General features: G+C 38.1%; 1 protein-coding gene and 1 long non-coding RNA gene across 6 annotated transcripts in view; both read right to left on the bottom strand.

Moving 5' to 3' along the window:
• Positions 1-5,572: 5,572 nt before the first annotated feature.
• LOC129392293 (uncharacterized) lies at positions 5,573-13,703 on the bottom strand. Its single transcript, XR_008617988.1, has 3 exons — positions 13,545-13,703; positions 9,309-9,477; positions 5,573-5,825 (listed from the first exon to the last, which is right to left on the bottom strand). It is a non-coding gene; the product is annotated as an uncharacterized lncRNA (long non-coding RNA).
• Positions 13,704-13,805: 102 nt separating this feature from the next.
• The window catches only part of NLN (neurolysin), a 104,237-nt gene continuing 97,918 nt past the window's right edge, over positions 13,806-20,124 (bottom strand). For all 5 annotated transcript variants that reach the window (XM_007103299.3, XM_007103303.4, XM_028492943.1 and 2 more), the window contains one exon: positions 13,806-15,744. In XM_007103299.3, coding sequence (XP_007103361.1) covers positions 15,607-15,744 — 138 coding nt within the window. In that variant the 3' untranslated portion in view covers positions 13,806-15,606. The remainder of the gene's footprint in view (positions 15,745-20,124) is intronic.

Below are 20,124 nucleotides of genomic sequence, written 5' to 3'. Positions count from 1 at the left end.
GAATGAAACAGACAAAAATAGCTGCCATTATGTAGAGGGAAACAGAAAGCCAACAAAATATATAAAGGAAATATGTGGTAGGTCACATGATGATGACTTCTACAGACAAAAATATGGGAAGTAATTGGGGCAAGTCAGAGTGGGGGTGGGGCACACGTTGCTCTTTTCAATAGGGCAGTCAGGGATCACATCACTAGTAAGGTGTGTTTGAGCAAAGATCTGATGGAAGTGAGGCATGAGCAATGTGGATATTAAGATAAAAATGTTCCAAGTAGAAAGAACAGCAAGTGCAATGGCCCAGAGGTGAGTATTGCTGGAAAGTTTGAGAAATTACAAAGAACCCAGTGTGGTTGGAGTGAAGGGACAGAGACGGAAAACAGAAAAGATAAGAGAAGTAAAGAGGTCCAGGTATGGTAAGGCTTTATAGTCCACTGTGAAAACTTCACCTCTTAATCTTAGTGTAACAAGGAGCCATTGCAGAGTTTTGAGCACAAGTGTGCCATCATCTGATATATTTAAAAGGATCACTCTGGCTACTGTGTTGGGAATTGACTGCAGGGGCCAAGTTCAGAATTAACATAAACTGCCTGATATCTAGTATTGATAAATGTTCAATAAATTTTAGCTATTTGGAGGTTATTAACTTCTTAGTACAAATGATGCTGTGACCTTTTTGTTTCTTTGTTTTTGTATAGTGCAAATATGGATTCATTCGTTTACTCAACAAATACTTGTGAAGCATGATTATAGTAGGTGCTGGGTAATGAAAGTTGATGTAAGAAAGATAAGATTGCTGCAAATTCATAGAAACAGAAAGTGAATGGTACCAGGGATGGGGGAAGGGGAAAATGAAAAGTTGTTTTTTAATGGGTACAGAGTTTCAGTTTTGCAAGATGAAAAAGTTCTGGAAATCTATTGCACGGCAGTGTGAGCACACTTTACTGAATTGTAAACTTAAAAATAGTTAAGATGGTAAATTTTATGTTATGTGTTTTTTTACCACAATTAAAAAAATTTTTTTTAATTGAATATAAAAATTAAAAATTTTATTTTAAAAAGCAGAAAAAAGGGCTTCCCTGGTGGCGCAGTGGTTGAGAGTCCGCCTGCCGATGCAGGGGATACGGGTTCGTGCCCCGGTCCGCGAAGATCCCAAGTGCCGCGGAGCGGCTGGGCCCGTGAGCCGTGGCTGCTGAGCCTGCGCGTCCGGAGCCTGTGCTCCGCAACGGGAGGGGCCACAACAGTGAGAGGCCCGCGTACCGCAAAAAATAAAAATAAAAAAAATAAAAAGCAGAAAAAAGATAAGACTATTGTTAGGGGAGTTAATAAATTAATACGAGAAATATTAGGTAGGAGTAAGTACTTACGATGAAAAAATGATGATGTGCTGTGACTGAAGGGCTACTTTAAATTAAAAAAAAAATTAAGACCAGTAAAAAAAAAAGAAAGTATGACCCTGTTTATATAAAGATGCATTGATATTTAGGTGTCTGCTGCCTGTCTAGACGCTACTCACTTACAAGAAATATCCCAAATAAAATGAAAAAGTCTTATTTCTTTTATTCCCTAGGTTGTAGAACCAACTATATAGTTTTAAAAGTAATGCCTTTTTTTCTTTTTGTCTTACTAAAAATAGATGTGTACATCTATGTTACATGTATGCATATGTATGTATACACACATATATGCTTGTGCATATGTATGTGTACATATGTGTACATGCCATGTTAAACAGAGAAGTGCCTAGTTACTTATCCAGCATCCAGGTAATAAGATGTAATTTGGGGGGACTTTCATTTCATTTTTGTACTTTTCTGAATTGTTTGAATTTTTAAAATAATAGGAATGTAATATTTTCTTGAAAAGAATAAAGCTACTTTAAAAATTAAGACTACAACAACACAGCAGTACAGTTCTGCTGTATGAACTGATGAATGTGAAGTGCTTGGAACTTGTCTGGAATACACAAAATGCTAAATAAGTATTGGCTGTTTTCATTCTGATTATTACCACGTGGCAGGCCCTGGTCTAAGTATGTTACGGTATTTTTCTCTCTTAACCCTTACAGATACCACATGTACTGAGACACAGACAGGTTATGACAAAGATCACATAGCCTTTAAGTAAGGATATTATATTTTACAGACAAATATCTTTTAATTCCTTTAACATAAATTGCTATTTATAGTCCCTTGGTCCTGTACTTGTGTAAAAACTAATTGCTAAAGATGTTATTAACTGATACTATAAATAGGTAACTGTTTTATATGATTCAAAAGATTGATGTGTAAATTTTCATAAGGTTTCTGGAAGTCTCTATTACTTTAAAATAAATGAGCTAGGGACTTCCCTGGTGGCACAGTGGTTAGGAATCTGCCTGCCTATGCAGGGGACACTGGTTCGAGCCCTGGTCCGGGAAGATCCCACATGCTGTGGAGCAACTAAGCCCGTGTGCCACAACTACTGAGCTTGTGCTCTAGAGCCCGTGAGCCACAACTACTGAAGCCTGTATGCCACAACTACTGAAGCCCGCACACCTAGAGCGCATGCTCTGCAACAAGAGAAGCCACAATGAGAAGCTTGCACACTGCAACGAAGAGTAGCCCCTGCTCACTGCAACTAGAGAAAGCCCGCGCGCAGCAATGAAGAACCAACGCAGCCAAAAATAAATAAATTTTAAAAATAAAATAAATGAGTTAAATAACTCTACATTCTAAGACATACATAATTCTTATAGTAAACAAAAGATTTGTACCTCAATATATGGAACCTAAAAAAAAAAATGGTTCTGAAGAACCTAGGGGTAGGACAGGAATAAAGATGCAGATGTAGAGAATGGACTTGAGGACACGGGGAGGGGGAAGGGTAAGCTGGGATGAAGTGAGAGAGTAGCACTGACATATATACACTACCAAATGTAAAATAGATAGCCAGTGGGAAGCAGCCGCATAGCACAGGGAGATCAGCTGGTGCTTTGTGACCACCTAGAGGGGTGGGATACGGAGGGTGGGAGGGAGACGCAAGAGGAAGGAGATATGGAGATATGTGTATATGTATAGTTGATTCACTTTGTTATACAGCAGAAACTAACACACCATTGTAAAGCAATTATACTCCAATAAAGATGTTAAAAAATAATTTGTACCCCAAACTTCATAGCAAAATCATTAATGATAGTACCAGTTTGCCCTTGAATAGTAATTTATAGTTTACAAAGCACATTCACATAATTGGCTCATCATGATCTCCGAAAACCACTGAGTGAACTAGGAGGGCAGGGCAGACAATATCTCTCCTTACAGTTGAGGAAGCTGAATCATATATGTGTGCTTCATTCAGTAAGAATGTCTTTGGCCACAAGTAAGAAAAACCCAACTCGAACTGGTTTAAACAATACAGAACTAGCTTGGCTTGCTTACTTGGAGACCACCTTGCCCAGAGGTGAGGTGGTTCTTTGACATAATCTAGCTGCACTGACTCTAATGTTTTTAACTCTTTTGGTTCTGCCCTTCACCAAATGTTGGCTTCTTCAGCCTGATAGTTAAATGGCTGCTACAGTTCTGGGTTTCAAATCTATACCAACAATGCTGGAGGAAAAGACCCTTTCTTTCTGTAGCTTTATCCTGAGAACTAGGGAAATGTCCTCAGATGTCCTTAGCAAACTTCTCCTCACTTTTTATTGGCGCAGGTTAATTTATATGACCATTTCTGAATCAATTATTGGCAAGGGTCTTGGCATAACCCTCAGATGAGTCAAGATACCTGGTGAAAATCTGGGCTCTGTTAGGAAAAAAGAAAAGGGGGAACGATAATGCATACTGGTTGAGCTCCACAGCCTTGGGATGAGCAGTCAGGGGTCTAACCAAACTCTTAGATTAAGCCTTGGGGCCAAGAGTACCACTGAGGCTAAGATGGTAGGACTCAGGCCCCTTAACTCCCATGCTTTTCATATAACAACCTCAACTGTTTCAGATTTACATTAGATTAGGATGTTCCTCTTGGGCATTTACAGGGGCACCCAAGGGGCATTCTTTAAGCAAAAAGTTTGAATGTGGGAATTCCATATGCCTCGGGTTTGCAAGATTGCAGTTGGATGGATTGGCAAAAATTTACTTTGAAAGCTACATTCTGACAAATCTCTCATAAGTATTATTATTTTTTTATAAAATATTTCAAGCCAATAAACAACAAAGCTTTAAAAAGTCTTATATCATATTTGCATTGGCTTTTTAAAGAAAAAAAATTGCAGTTATAGTTGAAGCTCCCTGAATATCTTTCCTACATCCCTTTCTCCTTTCTCCCTCACCAGAGGGAACCACAGTCCTGAATTTGGTGTCCATTTTCATGTGGACGTTTTTATACTTTTACTACTATGTATAGATCCAAGATATCTAGTATTGTGTTGAATATATATATGTATATATATATATAAAGTTTTATATATATATATATATATATATATATATATATATAGTACCCCAAACATATTCTTCTGCAGTGGTACTTTTTGCTCAACATTGTTCTTGAATTATATCTATATTGATATATGTAGCTTAGTTCACTCATCCTAATTGCAGTATAGCCCATTGTTCGAATACACCACAATGCATTATCCACTCTTAGGTCGGCAGGTATTTTGTTGGTTTTCACTGTCTTACTATTCCAGACAAAGATATTGTGAATGCTCTAGAAGACATCTCATGGTACACATGCTGAAGCTTGTCTCATGGTACATATGTTGGAGTGGAATTACTGGATGTGCACATCTTCAACCTTAATAGATATTGTCAGGTTGCTGCCAGTCTGACGGCTGTGAATGGAAGTATAATAATTTCTTTTTTCCATGATATTTCCTATGCATTTGAAACTCTTCATTTTCTTAAATTTAATCCCATTTTCCATACTGGAAACTTTCTTTCCTTTATAATGGGAAATTGCAGTGGCTATCATGAATCTGTTCATTTTGATGTATCTTACTTAAGTTAGCCTGTTTTGTCCTTTGAAATGTATTTTGTTGCTTACTGGACACGGAGAAATGACAATGAGAGAAAAGAAGTAAACACACATATATGGACACTTGTTTTCTCTCTAAATTGTTATTTGAGATAGGGTAATTTTTTCTTGATAATTTCTTGCTCACTTAAGTGTATAATTTGATTGAAATTTTTGTATTTTATATGGGGAATGGAATATAGCTCCCTTTCTTCTCACTGGAGAAATTCCAAGGTCAGAAGATTTAAGAATAGCCTTGGTAACCAGTTAGTCTGATTAGTATTTGGCAACCCTGTCTGGTAGAATACTTGGACTTGCTCTTGGAGTGTGGCGATGGCACTACTGAATGATGTCCCTTTACCATCTTAAAGCATCACTCTAGTTTTATACAGTGTCTACCTAAGAGATTCGGCTGCACTTGGAGACGCTTACAGCAAGCTCCCTGAAGAATTTCCCTGTGTTTGGGGGACGAAGTAATGTCAGTAAATCAAAATTTACCCCCTATTGGCCTAGGAAATACAAAGGCACCACAATAAACACACATGAGATCATATTTCCATTTTGGTTGAGCACAAGGGGAACATTTAATCCTGAGCAGAATGAGAGAGACAGGAGGGAACAAATGCACACTGATTGAGAATGGACTGTTTTCTCTTGTAGTTTGCTTTGCAAAATCCAGACGGGAAAGGAATAAACATGTATTTCTCTCATTTTCTACACTTACCTTTGAAGCATCTTAGCATCAAAAGAAACACCCAACCTGAAACTGTATTTTCTTTCCTCAAAGAATGCGGTGTAAGTGAGAACGCGTAGGAGAGGTAGAGGTGCAGTGTGAGCTTTGTGGGCAAAAAGAAATATTCAAGATCAAAGTCATGATAAAAATGACAATCTCCGAATACTACTCAGTCATAAAAAGAAAGAAATAATGCAATTTGCAGCAACATGGATGCAACTAGAGATTATCATACTAAGTGAAGTAAGTCAGAAAGAGAAAGACAAATACCATATGATATCACTTATATGTGGAATCTGAAATATGGCACAAATGAACCAATCTACAAAACAGAAACAGACTCACAGACATAGAGAACAGACTTCTGGTTGACAAGGGGGAGGGGGTGGGGGAGGGATGGATTGGGAGTTTGGGGTTAGTAGATGCAAACTATTACATAGAGAATGGATAAACAACAAGGTCCTACTGTATAGCACAGAGAACTGTGTCCAATATCCTGAGATAAACCATAATGGAAAAGAACAGAAAAAAGAATGTGTGTGTATATATGTATATATAACTGAGTCACTTTGCTGTACAGCAGAAATTAATACAACATTGTAAATCAACTATACTTCACTTTTTAAAAAAGGATAATTTCTGAGTTTTTTCCGTTGATTATAGGTTCCTAGAGGGTTCAGTGACATCATTTTGTCCTTTTATTTATTGATTAGGCTGTTTAGGAATGTTACAAACTGTTGTCGAGTTTGCCCGATAGTTCCTTTTATGCTTCCTCTAGAGTCTCAAGATGACAGCTAGATTTTTCTGGCATGCACAGTAAGGTCGCCTTTGGTAATGGTCCATTAAAACATGACTACAGGGCTTCCCTGGTGGCGCAGTGGTTAAGAATCCGCCTGCCACTTCAGGGGACGTGGGTTCCAGCCCTGGTCTGGGAAGATCCCACATGCTGCAAGATCCCACATGCCGCGGAATAACTAAGCCTGTGCGCCACAACTATTGAGCCCGTGCGCCTAGAGCCCGTGCTCCGCACCAAGCGAAGCCTGCGCACCACAGCTAGAGAATGCCCGTGTGCAACAACGAAGACCCAATGCTGCCAAAAAGAAAAAAAAGTCGGGGTCTTCACATGACCTTTGGGGAGAAAAAAAACATGACTACAAAACTTTTAATACATAACAGGTAATAAGGAAGTATTTAGGAGTTCCTTCTAATTCATACCTTTTATTATTAAAGCTTAGTTAAGACCTGAAAAAATTTTGGTTTTAGATATTCTCCTATATTATTTTTGAAAAGTAAAACTTCCCCTACTCCTCTTGAATTATAATAATAGTTTGTTAATCAAGTAGGTCCTTGAAACACAATACTTTCTTCTCTTGAATATTAGTGCTCCCCCTTTGATGTCTAAAATTGCCCTAGTTCACAGCCAGCCCTCCTAGCTGTGAAGTTCTCGGCTCTCCATTCTAACACTGATCTCTCAGCATTTACCTTCTGATAGACACATTTAAACTTCAGCCTCCACACCAGCCACTGTCATTACCATCTCAAATATCATAAACCTCAACGCTCCTTGAGTGACACTTCCACCTCACTCTCTTCTGGCTACTTCCGGCTGACGGATTAGTGACCTTAACCTGGGAGAGTCAGTGTGTTCAGGGTGAGAAGTGTACCTTAGGCACATGATTCATTTTCTAATGTAATGACTTCATTTCTGTTATCCCAGAGGAATGCAGCAGGCGTACTGACATTTTGTCTACTGGCACCACAGAAAACAGTGTGTTGTTGACCTAACACGCCCTGGCTGGATCCTGATAGGGCCCTGAGAAATTTATTAGGTAGTCAGAGCGACTACTAAGATCTTTGTAGACTTTAACCCAAATACACAGCACCCTTATAACACAGGTTGGTTTCAACTAGGGAAAAGTTAAACTAGGGCTAAAAAAGTTTAACCAGGGCTTAGTGATTTTTTTTTCCCCCCTTAATCTGAACTTCAGCGGCTAAGGGTCAACCAGGTAGCAGTCTGGCTTTCCTGGAACAAGTGTGTAATCTTACTTAAAATTTGGTTGATGAGTTAAGCAAGAAGCCAAATCTTTGAGAGCTCTCATGTGTTCTGCACAGACATATACGGAATTTCCACAATCAGGGGCCCCCCAAAGGAGGAAATGTCCTGGGGTGTATAAAAGCTTGAGAGATGAAGTGTGAGAAATTTCTCTCTTGCCACCTGATCCCAGTTGGAAATTCACTGGCTAACTGTGTCACTGACAGAACAAAACAGAGGATAATAGCCTCTGGCTGAAGATTTTATAATCGAAGCTGAGACAGAGTGGGCCATGTACATGTTTAGAACAGTGACTGCATTGTGAATTACAACAGAGGTCCCACTTATCAGTCACACAAACGTTTAAGACCACAGAAAGGCATCTGATTTGAGACAGGGATGACAAAATGGATCTTTTGGTTTTCCCCACTTTGCCCTGAATACAAAAGGACTGATGATGGCTTTGTTCTGGGATAAAGTCTTACATTCCTTTTGGGACCCACCCAATCATCAATAGAGAAAGAAAATTCCTGTCTGGAATCACTCCTACCATTTTCTAAAAGAAGTAACCTTTAGTCCTCATCACCCAATGGGGAAAGAAAGCAATATAAATGATGTCACGCCAGATATTTTGCTTTGCTGGCTAATCACTTTTCCTCATTTATCTTTTGTGACTGCCTCGATGTTAAACAATTGTAGTAAACAGTATTAAGAAACAGGGCTCTAATTGGACAATATATGTCAACATTTAAAGTGTCTCTACCCTTTGAATCAGGAATTACACTTTTAAGAATTTAATAGCTAAACTGACAGATGTGTCCAAAGAGTGAAAATGACATAAAAGTTCATTGACAGGGAATTGATTAAATAAATTACTGTACATTTACACAAGAAAATGAGGCGTAAGTTGAAAGTCTAGTTCCAGTCCTTGTCACGAACCCTGGAACTCTGAAGTTTTTATAGTCTTTCATTGATCTAATGCTTAATTAGTTGCTCTCCTCATATAAGGAGGTTATAAATAATAGACAGTGAGGGATTGAAGAGTTGGGTGCTTTTCCTTTGGCTCTTATTGGTAGTAAACAAACATGAACAACACTGATGGGAGAAGGAAGTAAGGAATCTTGACTAATTCTGGACCTTCTCTAAACAGCTCAATGGTCATCTTAGCCTGTCTTCTAGATTTACAGGATGTACCAATGCCTCTTGGGTATACAATATTTATCAGGTCAAGAAGAGTCCCACACCCATTCCTCTAATGGCTAGAGGTTTATAACCATTTAAACACAATACATAAAAATGGTTAGATTGAACATTTTCATCTCTTATTTATTAGCCCTTTAGCCACAGAGTCTAAAAAACTCTTGGATAACAGATAGAACACCATTTAATCCCACTGTTGACATGCTGAAAAGAGAAAATCAATCATTATGTTAGAAATAAGTCTCTGGTGGCAGGTGGCATGGTAATTGTAAAATTTTGTGGCACAAAGTTCTAATTGTACAATGGAGTCAACGAGTATTGGGGAAAAACAGCAGAAAAGCTTTTTAAACATACCTTTCTTTTATAATTTCTCGACGTATTATGAACTTAATTGCCTTCCTCATATATTGTGAGCAACTTGAGTTCAAGGTTTTCTGTCATTTTTGTATCCTCAGTACCAGGCACAGCACCTGATACATAATGGGTACTTTATAGTCTTCAAATTGAATTAAAAAACAAAAGTCTGAAAAAAATTAAGACAGTAGTTCTTAAAATTTTCTGATTAATGCTAGGGATCCTTTCCCCAGAAAAGTTGCACTTATCCATGTACACAAAAATTTCAACATAATTTCAGGGCAGTCATGGACATCTGTTCCCTTCCTCCTTTCGTAGATCTTCTAGGGAACCAGGGCTTCTACATTAAGAAATTCCGAGGTTTAGAACATAATTAGAGAGAGAAGTGGAGGACTCTTTAGAAACATTCTCCACTCCTTAATTTTTCTTTTACAAAATGCATGTTTCTTCCATCTACTTCACACAGAAACTTTTTCAGTATACTAAGGAAAAGAGTCTCTTCTTGCGGAAGGTGTAAAAAGAATCTATGTCGTTTTAGATTCATTTATAAATTAGATATTTTGCAGTAGAAAAATGTATCCTTATAGCAAAAAGTAATCTTAAAGAAGGTATGTTTACTTAACATTTATGGTCTATTCCCTATGAGCCAAGGACTGTGGAGGACAGGAGATAGAAATAATGACCCAAAGAGATGGCAATGTGGTGGAATGCATGCATAATAAACTGGATATTTGAGTTAGATTTTTGCCTCTGTGTATGTGTGATGAAGATAGCAGTGGGTGGAATGGACAGAGAGCAACTGTAAATTCTCTAAAAGGGAGAAAAAGAACCTTATTCATTCATTCTGTGAGAGCTTTTGGCTTTCTTATGGTCAAATACGGCTCTTAACCTCCCATTCTCAGTTACCAGATTATCCACCAGAAAACTGGTAATAATGTCTGGATAAACACTGGCTGATCATGAATGTGGAATAAGGCAATGCTTAAACTACATCCCTATAGTATAAAGGAGCTGCAATCATCTAAATGCCATTTCTAAGATCCAGCATTGTAAACATTTCTTTCACCTGAGTAATATTTTTCTGATGACTATTTGTTGCATCTTAAACTTTGGAGGAGACCTCAAAGCTGATCTGGTACGAACATCTACTCAAAGGAGGAATTCCCTCTTTAACACTCCTGGCGGCCACAGGCTTTGTTTGAACACATTAATAGCAGCGGAATGTATTTGTAATCAACAATAATTATTAGAAACTGCTTCCTCATACTGAGCTAAAGTCTTCTTATATTTTCCAACCATTTTTCTAAAGCTTTGGCACTTGAAACAGTGAAGAATAACTCTATTCTCTCTTCCATATTCTTCAAGTATTTGAAAAGTTATCACTTGCATGTCTGAATTCATCTCCAGATTGAATTTCCCTTAATTCTTTTATGTATTGCTCTTGAGAAGTATTTTCATATCACCCTCCTTTTCCTACTCTTCCAAACATGGTAATACTTGGCCAAAGTCTGCTTAAAATGCAACACCTCAATTAGAACACGATATTCTAGCCGTGATTGATCTTAACACACTGGAGTCCAGTGGGGCTTTTCTTTTGATCTGGACACATTCTTCCATCAACCCACTTTTACAAGGCTTTAGTTCTCGCCTCCTGTCCCCTCCCAAGGTGTGCAGTACTGTGAGCTTATACTAGAACTTGGTCAAATAAAAATTACAGGTTTTTTTTTTCTTGAGTGTACCTCTATCAAGTCAGGTTTCCCCTCCTATCACCTTGGCAATGGAATGGGTCCAATTTCATCTTAAATTTGTCTCAGCACTGAAATAGTTTCAAGTGTCATCATATGTAATCATTCCAGCTGTTATCTGTAAATTTGATAATACCTTCTATAGGATGCTTTGTGTTTTCATCCAAAGGACTGGAAATTTCCCTCAGTGCAATGTGAATCATTATTCAGCTCATTCAGGTTGTTTCAATAGCTTGAAATCCAGCTGGCTAACGATTACCCTGTCATATCCTTCATCTTAGCCTTAAAAGACATCCATCAAGGCGTCAAGTGTCTTGTTGGATTCAGTGAACACCATACCTTTAAACCATTCTAAGCCATACAGTGTCTCTAACAACAAATGCTAGTGACATTTTATCATGGCAGTAAAATTTTAGGTGAGCCCCCAAGCTCTATGAAATAAGCAGCTAGAATGGGTTTCAGATCATATGGGCAGAAACAAGAGAGCCCGGGTCATATTCACCTCTTCCCTTGTACATACATAGTGGACCAGATGCACTGGACCTATATTTTACCAGGAAAGGGAACTACAAGGTAAATGCAGTGAAATAAAAACTCAAGAATCATTCACTGGAGGGGGGTATTTGAAGGGTTGTTGTGTTCATTACCCCAATTTTTCAAAAAATTTTTAACAAGTATCCATTTATATAGCATTATTGTGGGTATGTTGGAAAAGGCTACCTTAACCTAGTATTTAGATTTTATAATCTTTACCCTTTACCTTGATACAGTTGGTACTAGATAATCACTTAGGTGGATTTGTTTCTAGTGGAAATTTCTCCATTAAAAATAAACTGAAAAAGAAAACTTTGGACATTGACTGCTTTTCAAAGAAAATGAAAGCATGTATATCTTTTTTGCTTTTATTCTCATCAAATGTTCATAAGAGAAGGCATATTCAGTTTTGAAGGGCTATCCAGTTTCAGATGAGAGACATAACTGTAATAATGTTGTGTTGAGGGAGGGAAGAAAGAAACCTTGGTCATTGCATCTAGTCAGATGGGATAGGGTTTCTCTTTTAATACTCTTTGGGGATCAGTTAACTATGCTGAGACCCAATTTGGGGGATTAGTATTTTAATTAAATTTTCTCCAAGCATGAAAAATTCTTCTTTTAAATGCCAGAAAAGGAAAAAATTAAAAATGGTCATAAACAAACCAGCAGATTCACTGGGGAGGCAGGATCACTATACACCTTAATTTCTACACAAAGGCTAAAGGCAAAATGGTAAAGTAGAAAGTTAAGTCATTCCCTACTAATTAAGGTAAATTCTCTACAAATAAAAAATCACGGTATCAAAAACTTTTAAGAGCTGTTTTCTGCTATTTTTTTGATTTTGGTCTCTTACACAATGCTGTTTGTCAGGTGTAAAGAGCTACCCTTCATCATAGTAGTTTAGAAAGACAAGATTTTGGTGTAAATACTCTTCAAGAGAATTTTTAGTTCTTTAGGTAACACACAACATTTGTACTAGAGGAAAAAAAATCTATATTAGGTGGCATTACATTAGGACTTTTCTTTCTCTTCTCTGTAGCATCTTAAAATTAAACCTTTAGGAACCAAACCTACCACACCTAAGATGTTTAAGAACTTGCCCTCAGTGAAATGACGACTGCCCTAAAACCTGAAACAGGCCCAAATCTCCTGGATCAACAACCAGGGAGACTTTATTATATGTGTGTCAGTCCATAAATCTGAAGTGTAGGTTCGTGAATTACAATTTTTATAGTTTTCCACCATTCAGAATACTCACCGACACTCTATGTTCTGATCTAGGAAAAAAAGAAGCGGATGGCCACATTCAAAAAGGCTTTAAAAAATAGGTCCTTAGTTTTGAATTATGTTAGAGAATATTTCTTGATGAGTATTTGATTTTATTGCTGTTCTTTGGTAGATTTTATTTTTAAAGATTTTTTTAACTTTTTTATTGAAGTATAGTTGATTTACAATGTTGTGTTAATTTCTGCTGTATAGCAAAGTGATTTAGTTATACATATATTGCATTTATAAATCAATGAGTGAAGCAGTGCAAATCAAAAAGGAAGTCTGTCTTAGGAGGATGTTATGGAGGAGATAATTTCCAATTTCTCAAGAAGCTTGGTAGATTACGCAACAATTACAAGTTAGCTGATTAGTTTTAAATCTTTAAGACCATACCACTGGGTCTCTAGACTTTGGCTTTATTTCAAAATTCTATAAAACATACAAATAAAATTTAGTCTCCTAGCCTTAACTATATGGTTTAGATTTTGTATACCTTATCTATTACTTTGACCCCAACTTCTCACTTCACCCCTCCCCCAACCCCCTCCCCCTTGGCAACCACCAGTCTGTTCTCTATGTCCACGATTCTGTTTCTGTTTCATAGGTTCATTTGTGTCATATTTTAGATTCCACCTATAAGTCATAAAATGTAGTATTTGTCTTTGTCTTTCTGACTTACTTCACTTACTATGATAATCTCTAGTTGCATCCATGTTGCTGCAAATGGCATTATTTCATTCTTTTTTACGACTGAGTAGTATTCCATTGTATATATGTACTACATCTTCTTTATCCATTCATCTGTCGATGGACATTATGTTCTTCGGTAGATTCTAAATACTGGATGTGAACTCTAAATAAAAAGAACACCACAGCACTTTTGTTTTCTTATGCATTTCAGTTTTAACATTAAAGTATGAAAGAAATGTGAGTTCATTCTCATGGATAATAATGTAATTTTATTGTGTGCAGCCTTTTTCACACCAAGTATTAGTTTTTCCATGTGAAATAAGTTGAGATTTAAAATGATAAAGTTATTGTTAAGGAGACGCATTGGGCGATAGAAAAAGCTGAAGAGAGTTTTTGCCTGAAACTGGAAGACAGAACAGTCTGGAAAAAAACAAATACGAGAAAAGTATCATACATTGCTCAGACCAACCCCCTCCCCCCCCAAAAAAAACAGCTTCACGGACCTGAGGTGGTGATGCTGAACAAATGTCGGGGAGAGAGGGCCAGGCAATTGTCTCAGAAGGGAGGGTGGGATTTCCTGTGATGTTAAGGGTATTTGCTTGACAATAATAATCTGAATTTTCTTCTGTGTCTCTATAGCTCTTGATTTTTCCTGATGTCTACAGTTTGACTATGCAGCATAATATTTTTTTTAATTTAGCACAAAGTCCATTTGGACTAGAGAGTGGAAAGGTTCTAATTTTGTTCCTGGCCAGCAAAGTCACACGTCAGGTACACACTGGACAACAATTAGAAGTCCTGTGAAGAATGCATACATTCAAAGTTAGTTTTTTTTAATTAAAAAAAATTATCCTGTTTTGGTTTCTTCATTGAGTAGACTCCTAGAGGAAAAATAAGTATGTGAGTTTCCTGGTCTGCTGCAGAATTGGAATTTAGGCCCACAGTAAAGAGAATTAAAGTGATCCAAAGGTTCACTTACAATCACCAGACAAAATAAGCCATGGAAGAGCCTCCTCGCCATGGCTGAGCTGAAGCACATGTAACACTTGGGGCAGCCGTCCTCAAACACTTCTGTGCAGAACCCACTCCTCTCCTGGAGTTTCTGGACTCTTTATGCTCCATATCAGCTTCAGCTCTCTTCCTGTGGCACTCGAGATAGACCTTGTGACATGTCTACCTGCCACTTAGGGTGAGGGGTACAGTAAAGGAGGCAAAGTCCCTCCCACTTATTAGAAACATGAGAAGAGAAAAATGTCCTTGGACTTGCTTTAGTGTTCTAATTGGCAAATATGCAGAAAGGCTGACACTCTTGTATGCTGAAGTGGAAATGAACCTCTAATCCAAGATCCAAAATTCTCTAATACAAGATATTAAAACCTGCAATATGCATTAGGTAATTCCAGTTAAAACTCATAATTTTCTGGTGTTCTCTGACTGGACGTTAGACAGAAAAGACTAAACCAATTGGAGTAACATTATTCAAGTGTGGCAGAAAGTTAGAAATCATGAGGCCTGAAATACAAAGATAAATGCATTACTGAGGCATATTCCCCTGGCCCTGAGGTACGCAGGCAAAAAGGTCAGTCACACTTTACTGGGAGACAGAGTCAAAGTGGATGCAAGGCTCCGAGACAATATTTAACAGAGGAACGTGGTGATTCATTTATCAGTTCAGAAATCCCAAATACAAAACTTCAAGATATAAGAAGGATCAAAGTATATAATGTATATGATTCAATTTAAAAATTCTTAGATTATAATAGTAATCTAGATTCCAACAGTAAAAAAATCAAATTACATTCATATGAAACTTTTATAAAATGAAATCAAATCCATTTTTATGAAATTTTATAGTACAATTATTTTCTAATGGGTCTTTTCTTAGGCCACCGTATTTATAATTCCATTTACATCTGTATAATTTTTCAAATCAAAAAACAAAAGGAAGTCAATAGAAATCTACATTTTCATTTGCAAAACTCCCTTCAGTTTCCAGGCCAGTAATACAAGATGATGTCAGCTTGTCCTCCAGACATGGACTGCTCCCAAAGATCCCCAGTTTACGGAGGAGCATGCAGGCCTCTACTCATTAGGAACGCTTTTTGGTTTGGCTCACGTTTCAAGAAATTCTGGAGCATGTCCATGCCGTCCATAGATCCCCCAGGTTTCAGGATTAGGTTTCTGTATTTCATTCCAACCTGATAAAATAAAACACGCCTAATAATTCATGATTATAGCAATTTCCCAAATCTCTAGATACGAAAGAGAAGAGAAAAAGGGACTTCAGCTTTGTCTGGATGTTCTCCCTCACCTAGACTGCAGCTCTGTATTATTTATTTACTTTGGTAGCTAAGAGATCTGGAGCTTAGACCTCAGTCTTCCACACTTCCCTTTATTGCTGTCTTGTCTCCTTAGACTCTCAGCAGCGTGCTGACTATGTGAGCAAACAAACAAAAAATAGCCAAATGGAAGATAGAACAGGCTCCTATTTGCCACCCCATTCCAAATGCGATTTCAAAAGGGTTAGTAAAGCAAGTGTTCAAGCAGGCTACAAACAGGGGTTCAGTATACCTGGAAACAGTAGCCCAGCTACTGTCAAGATGGCTTCTGCTATATTTTTATGAGGGGCTCATTAAAAAAACCCCTTTTCCTTATGGATGAGGGTAAGGCAACAGCACATGTCCCATGGTGTAGGGTAGGACATTTCTGTGGGCCCAGCATGGGGAAGGAGGACCTTTGTAAAGTTTTCTTTGGGGACAAGGTCTGGAATTTTAAAACACATCATAGTTCCTCTGCCTTTATTTACACACATACATGAGCAGATAAAGCAAACAACTGTAATTCAGTATCAGCATTATTCAATATTTTCACTTCCTTTTCACCATCCTTTTAGGAAAGAAAGGCAAGACAATTTAGTGAAGCCTAATTCTAAATCTACGCATAAAATAGTGCACAAAGTAACACTCAAATTTATATCCATTATATCACTTGAACAATCACTAATAGTCTCTCCAAGTACATAAATAGCTTGAGAATTTCTGGAGACAAAAGTAATCTCATTTTTGGGTTATGACAATGATTCTGCTTGGTACAACCATCAGAGATGAGTCTAGTCAAACTGTTAAGGAAAATAAAATGTTGATGAATGAAATCCACCAGGTTAGATACAAAACTACTTAATGTTTTACAAGGGTCATAAAATCAAAACTTTCCAGCTTATCTTTTAGTTATAAACAGAAATAGTCTTCAACTTATTAATGATCTACAGGCGAAGAGCTAACTTCACAGATGGGCCTTCATCAGGAGTAAACAATTAGTCAAAGTTACTTCCTATAAACTCTAGAGAGCACTGGCCAGTAGAAATATAATGTGGTCCATGGTCCACATATATCTTTAAATGTTCTAGTAATTGCATTAAAAAAGGGAGGAAAATAGGTAAAATTAATTTAAATAAAATATTCTATTTAAACCAGTATATCTATAATGTTATCGTTTCAACATGTAACAATATAGACTGCTATTGAGATTTATTTTTTGTGGTATGTCTTCAAAATCTAGTGTGTTTTTTACATTTACAGCACATCTCAATTCAATTCTTCAGTAGCACTGGCCACATTTCAATGGCTCAGTAGCTACATGTGGCTATTATACAGGTCTGGGGCCTAGCGAGTAGCAATCTTGTTGCCTTATTTACAAGCTTTGAGTAAATTTTCTTAAAAAGTGCAGGCCTGTAATCACTGATATTGGACTTCCTGAAAACCCTGGTAATGACAGTTTAGAGCTAGATCTAATTTTGTTTAGGAAAAAAAAAAGAAGATGTGTCATTTCTTGCTTGGTCTGCATCAATTAATTACTGTTAGAGTAGCGATCTAGAACCTAACATGAGTGATGGCTATTCTCATCATGGACTTTATTATTCTAAGAGGTAGCAGATCAGAGCTCTTGAGCCCAACACAGCTTACCCCGCTTCCCTTTCTTTCATTGCCCAATGTGTCTAAATTTGACCAGTGTTAGATTAGTGGGTGGGGCAAGGAAGGGCAGTTATCTCTGGACAAAGCAGTATAGGAAGAACTTAGAAAATGTGAATTAAATTGATCTGAATGATAAAAATATTTTAAACCACTTATTACAGAAAAATTTTGAATATATACTAATAGTAGAGAGAACAGTATAGTGAACCTTCCTGTACCTATCATGTAACCTCAATTATTAATATTTACCTGCAGTAATTCTTAATGCTCAAGATCTGAGAGTCTTTTATTTAGTAAAAAGACATATTTCATTGCACAAATATTATAGGAACAGTAATGAAATTGAAATAAAGTAAAAAAAAAATTATCACCAAAATGTGGACATCTGCCAGAATAGTCTCATTTTGTACAGAGAATTGTAAATGTTGGTAGTAAAGAAAAGCAAGCGTTAGAGGAGCTGCATGTTGCTGTGAAGAGCCAGCTCATGCCTCCTCTGCCATAAAGTCACTGTGGAGCAGGGCACTGTTCGGTCTCACAATATGCGGCTCAGCGCAGTGCAAGTCCTCCCCTGTTTATAGCTCCAAACAAGTTGATTCCATTTCCTGAATTACAGAGCAATCGTCTTTTAATAGTTTCATTTCCTTTGCAGTGACGTTTGGAGAAGAGTTTAAGAGTCATTTTGGTAATCGGATCTTGCTTTTCTTTAAAAAAAAAAAAAAAAAAGTTAAGCAAATTTGTGTGTTAGGAAGGAACCGGCTTCTCTGGGCAAGAGAACACTGGGAGACATATGCCACAGGTGGAAGGAGTCTTTGCTGTGAATTGTTCTACTCTGTTTATATAATTAAGGAACTGTAACTGTGAGCAAAGCAGGAAGAGAAGCTCTAAGGCAACCACTAAAAGTTTTCATGCTAAAAAAATCGTTCAGGGGGATCTGCATAGCGTAGGAGCTCCTATTAGTTCAGGGAAGGAAAATCAGCGTCAGTCACCTCTGTGGTTTTTACTCCTGGAAGGTTAACATGTATCTTTTGGCAACTGTGCAAGTCCTCTCTAACACATGTCTTCTTCCCTTCTTTTCTTTTTCTTTATCTATTTATTTATTTTTATCTATTTATTTTTAAAATTTTATTTATTTTTGGCTGCGTTGGGTCTTTGTTGCTGCGCGCTGGCTTTCTCTAGTTGCGGCGAGCGGAGGCTACTCTTCGTTGTGGTGTGCGGGCTTCTCCTTGGGGTGGCTTCTCTTGTTTTGGAGCATGGGCTCTAGGTGTGCGGGCTTCCGTAGTTGTGGCATGTGGGCTCAGTAGTTGTGGCTCGCGGGCTCTAGAGCTCAGGCTCAGTAGTTGTGGCGCATGGGTTTAGCTGCTCCGCGGCATGTGGGATCTTCCCAGACCAGGGCTCGAACCTGTGTCTCCTGCATTGGCAGGTGGATTCTTAACCACTGTGCCACCAGGGAAGTCCCTCTTTTTCTTTTTTAAAAAATGTTCAGGGCTTCCCTGGTGGCACAGTGGTTGAGAGTCCTCCTGCCGATGCAGGGGACACAGGTTCGTGCCCCGAAAATGTCCAGATGATTGAATGATTGATTGATTGATTGCCATGCCATGCCATGCAGCAATGTGGGGTCTTAGTTCCCTGACCAGGGATCAAACCCGTGCCCCCTGCAGTGGAAGCATGGAGTCCTAACCACTGGACTGCCAGGGAATTCCCCAACACTGATGTTTTCTAAAGCAGGATCAGGAGTTTTGGAGTCAGGCCAAGGTTTGAATCTCGGCTTCATCCTCAGCTATGTGGCCTTGGGCCTTGGCTTCCTTACCTGTAAAGTGGGAATATGCCTACCTCCCTCAGTGTATGAGGAATTAGAGGAGATGATTTTAGTACCTTGCCTGCTCCCTAGAATCATTCCTGCCATATGGTGGTATTCAATAAACCTGAGTAGTCATCCATCCCTCCTTTCATTTCCCTTCTCCTCACACCGGCCCTAAGTTCAGTCACTTATACACAGTCAGGGAAACAAATGCATTCCTGTTTTCAGCATTTCCTTAAAATTAGTTCTGCCTCCTAATAAAGCTAGAAAAAAGCACAAGAGATTTCATCTCCACTATTAGTATAAAATAGAATATATAGTTCAGTAGGAATACTAAGAAGAGACAAGGCACTCATTTTATGCAAGAATCTATGCCCTTTATTTGAGGTAATATTTTAAGAGCAATCGTAATTATCCACATGAAGGACACCCATCATCTACCAACAATGAGAACACATAAATTAGGAAACAGATTGGGTCTCCTGCCATCTCTGGCTTCTCTGAAGGAGCACATGCAAGCTCCCACAGCCTTCCCACCCTCCCTTCTTTCTCCTTCCTCTTGTGACAGTCTCTAGGGAGTGGAGCCAGGTATCTCCTTCCTACACTGAGTAACAGGCAACAGGGCAGAAAGTATCTGCCCAAGGACAGGTGATGACGATCAGGCACCTCCCAGCCTCACCAGCCGGCTTTTAAAGTGGACTTTGAAACCTTTCCTTCCGCAACTCATCTGTAAACTCCTTTCCAACAGCACATACTTTGTTTTTTATGAGTGAGGGTGGGCAGAAAAAGAATACTTTTTTTTTTTTTTT

Source organism: Physeter macrocephalus, chromosome 8 (assembly GCF_002837175.3).
Source record: "Physeter macrocephalus isolate SW-GA chromosome 8, ASM283717v5, whole genome shotgun sequence".
Classification (NCBI taxonomy): Eukaryota; Metazoa; Chordata; class Mammalia; order Artiodactyla; family Physeteridae; genus Physeter; species Physeter macrocephalus.
Note: the sequence above shows the minus strand (reverse complement) of the source record. Positions and strands in the feature narration are given on the sequence as shown.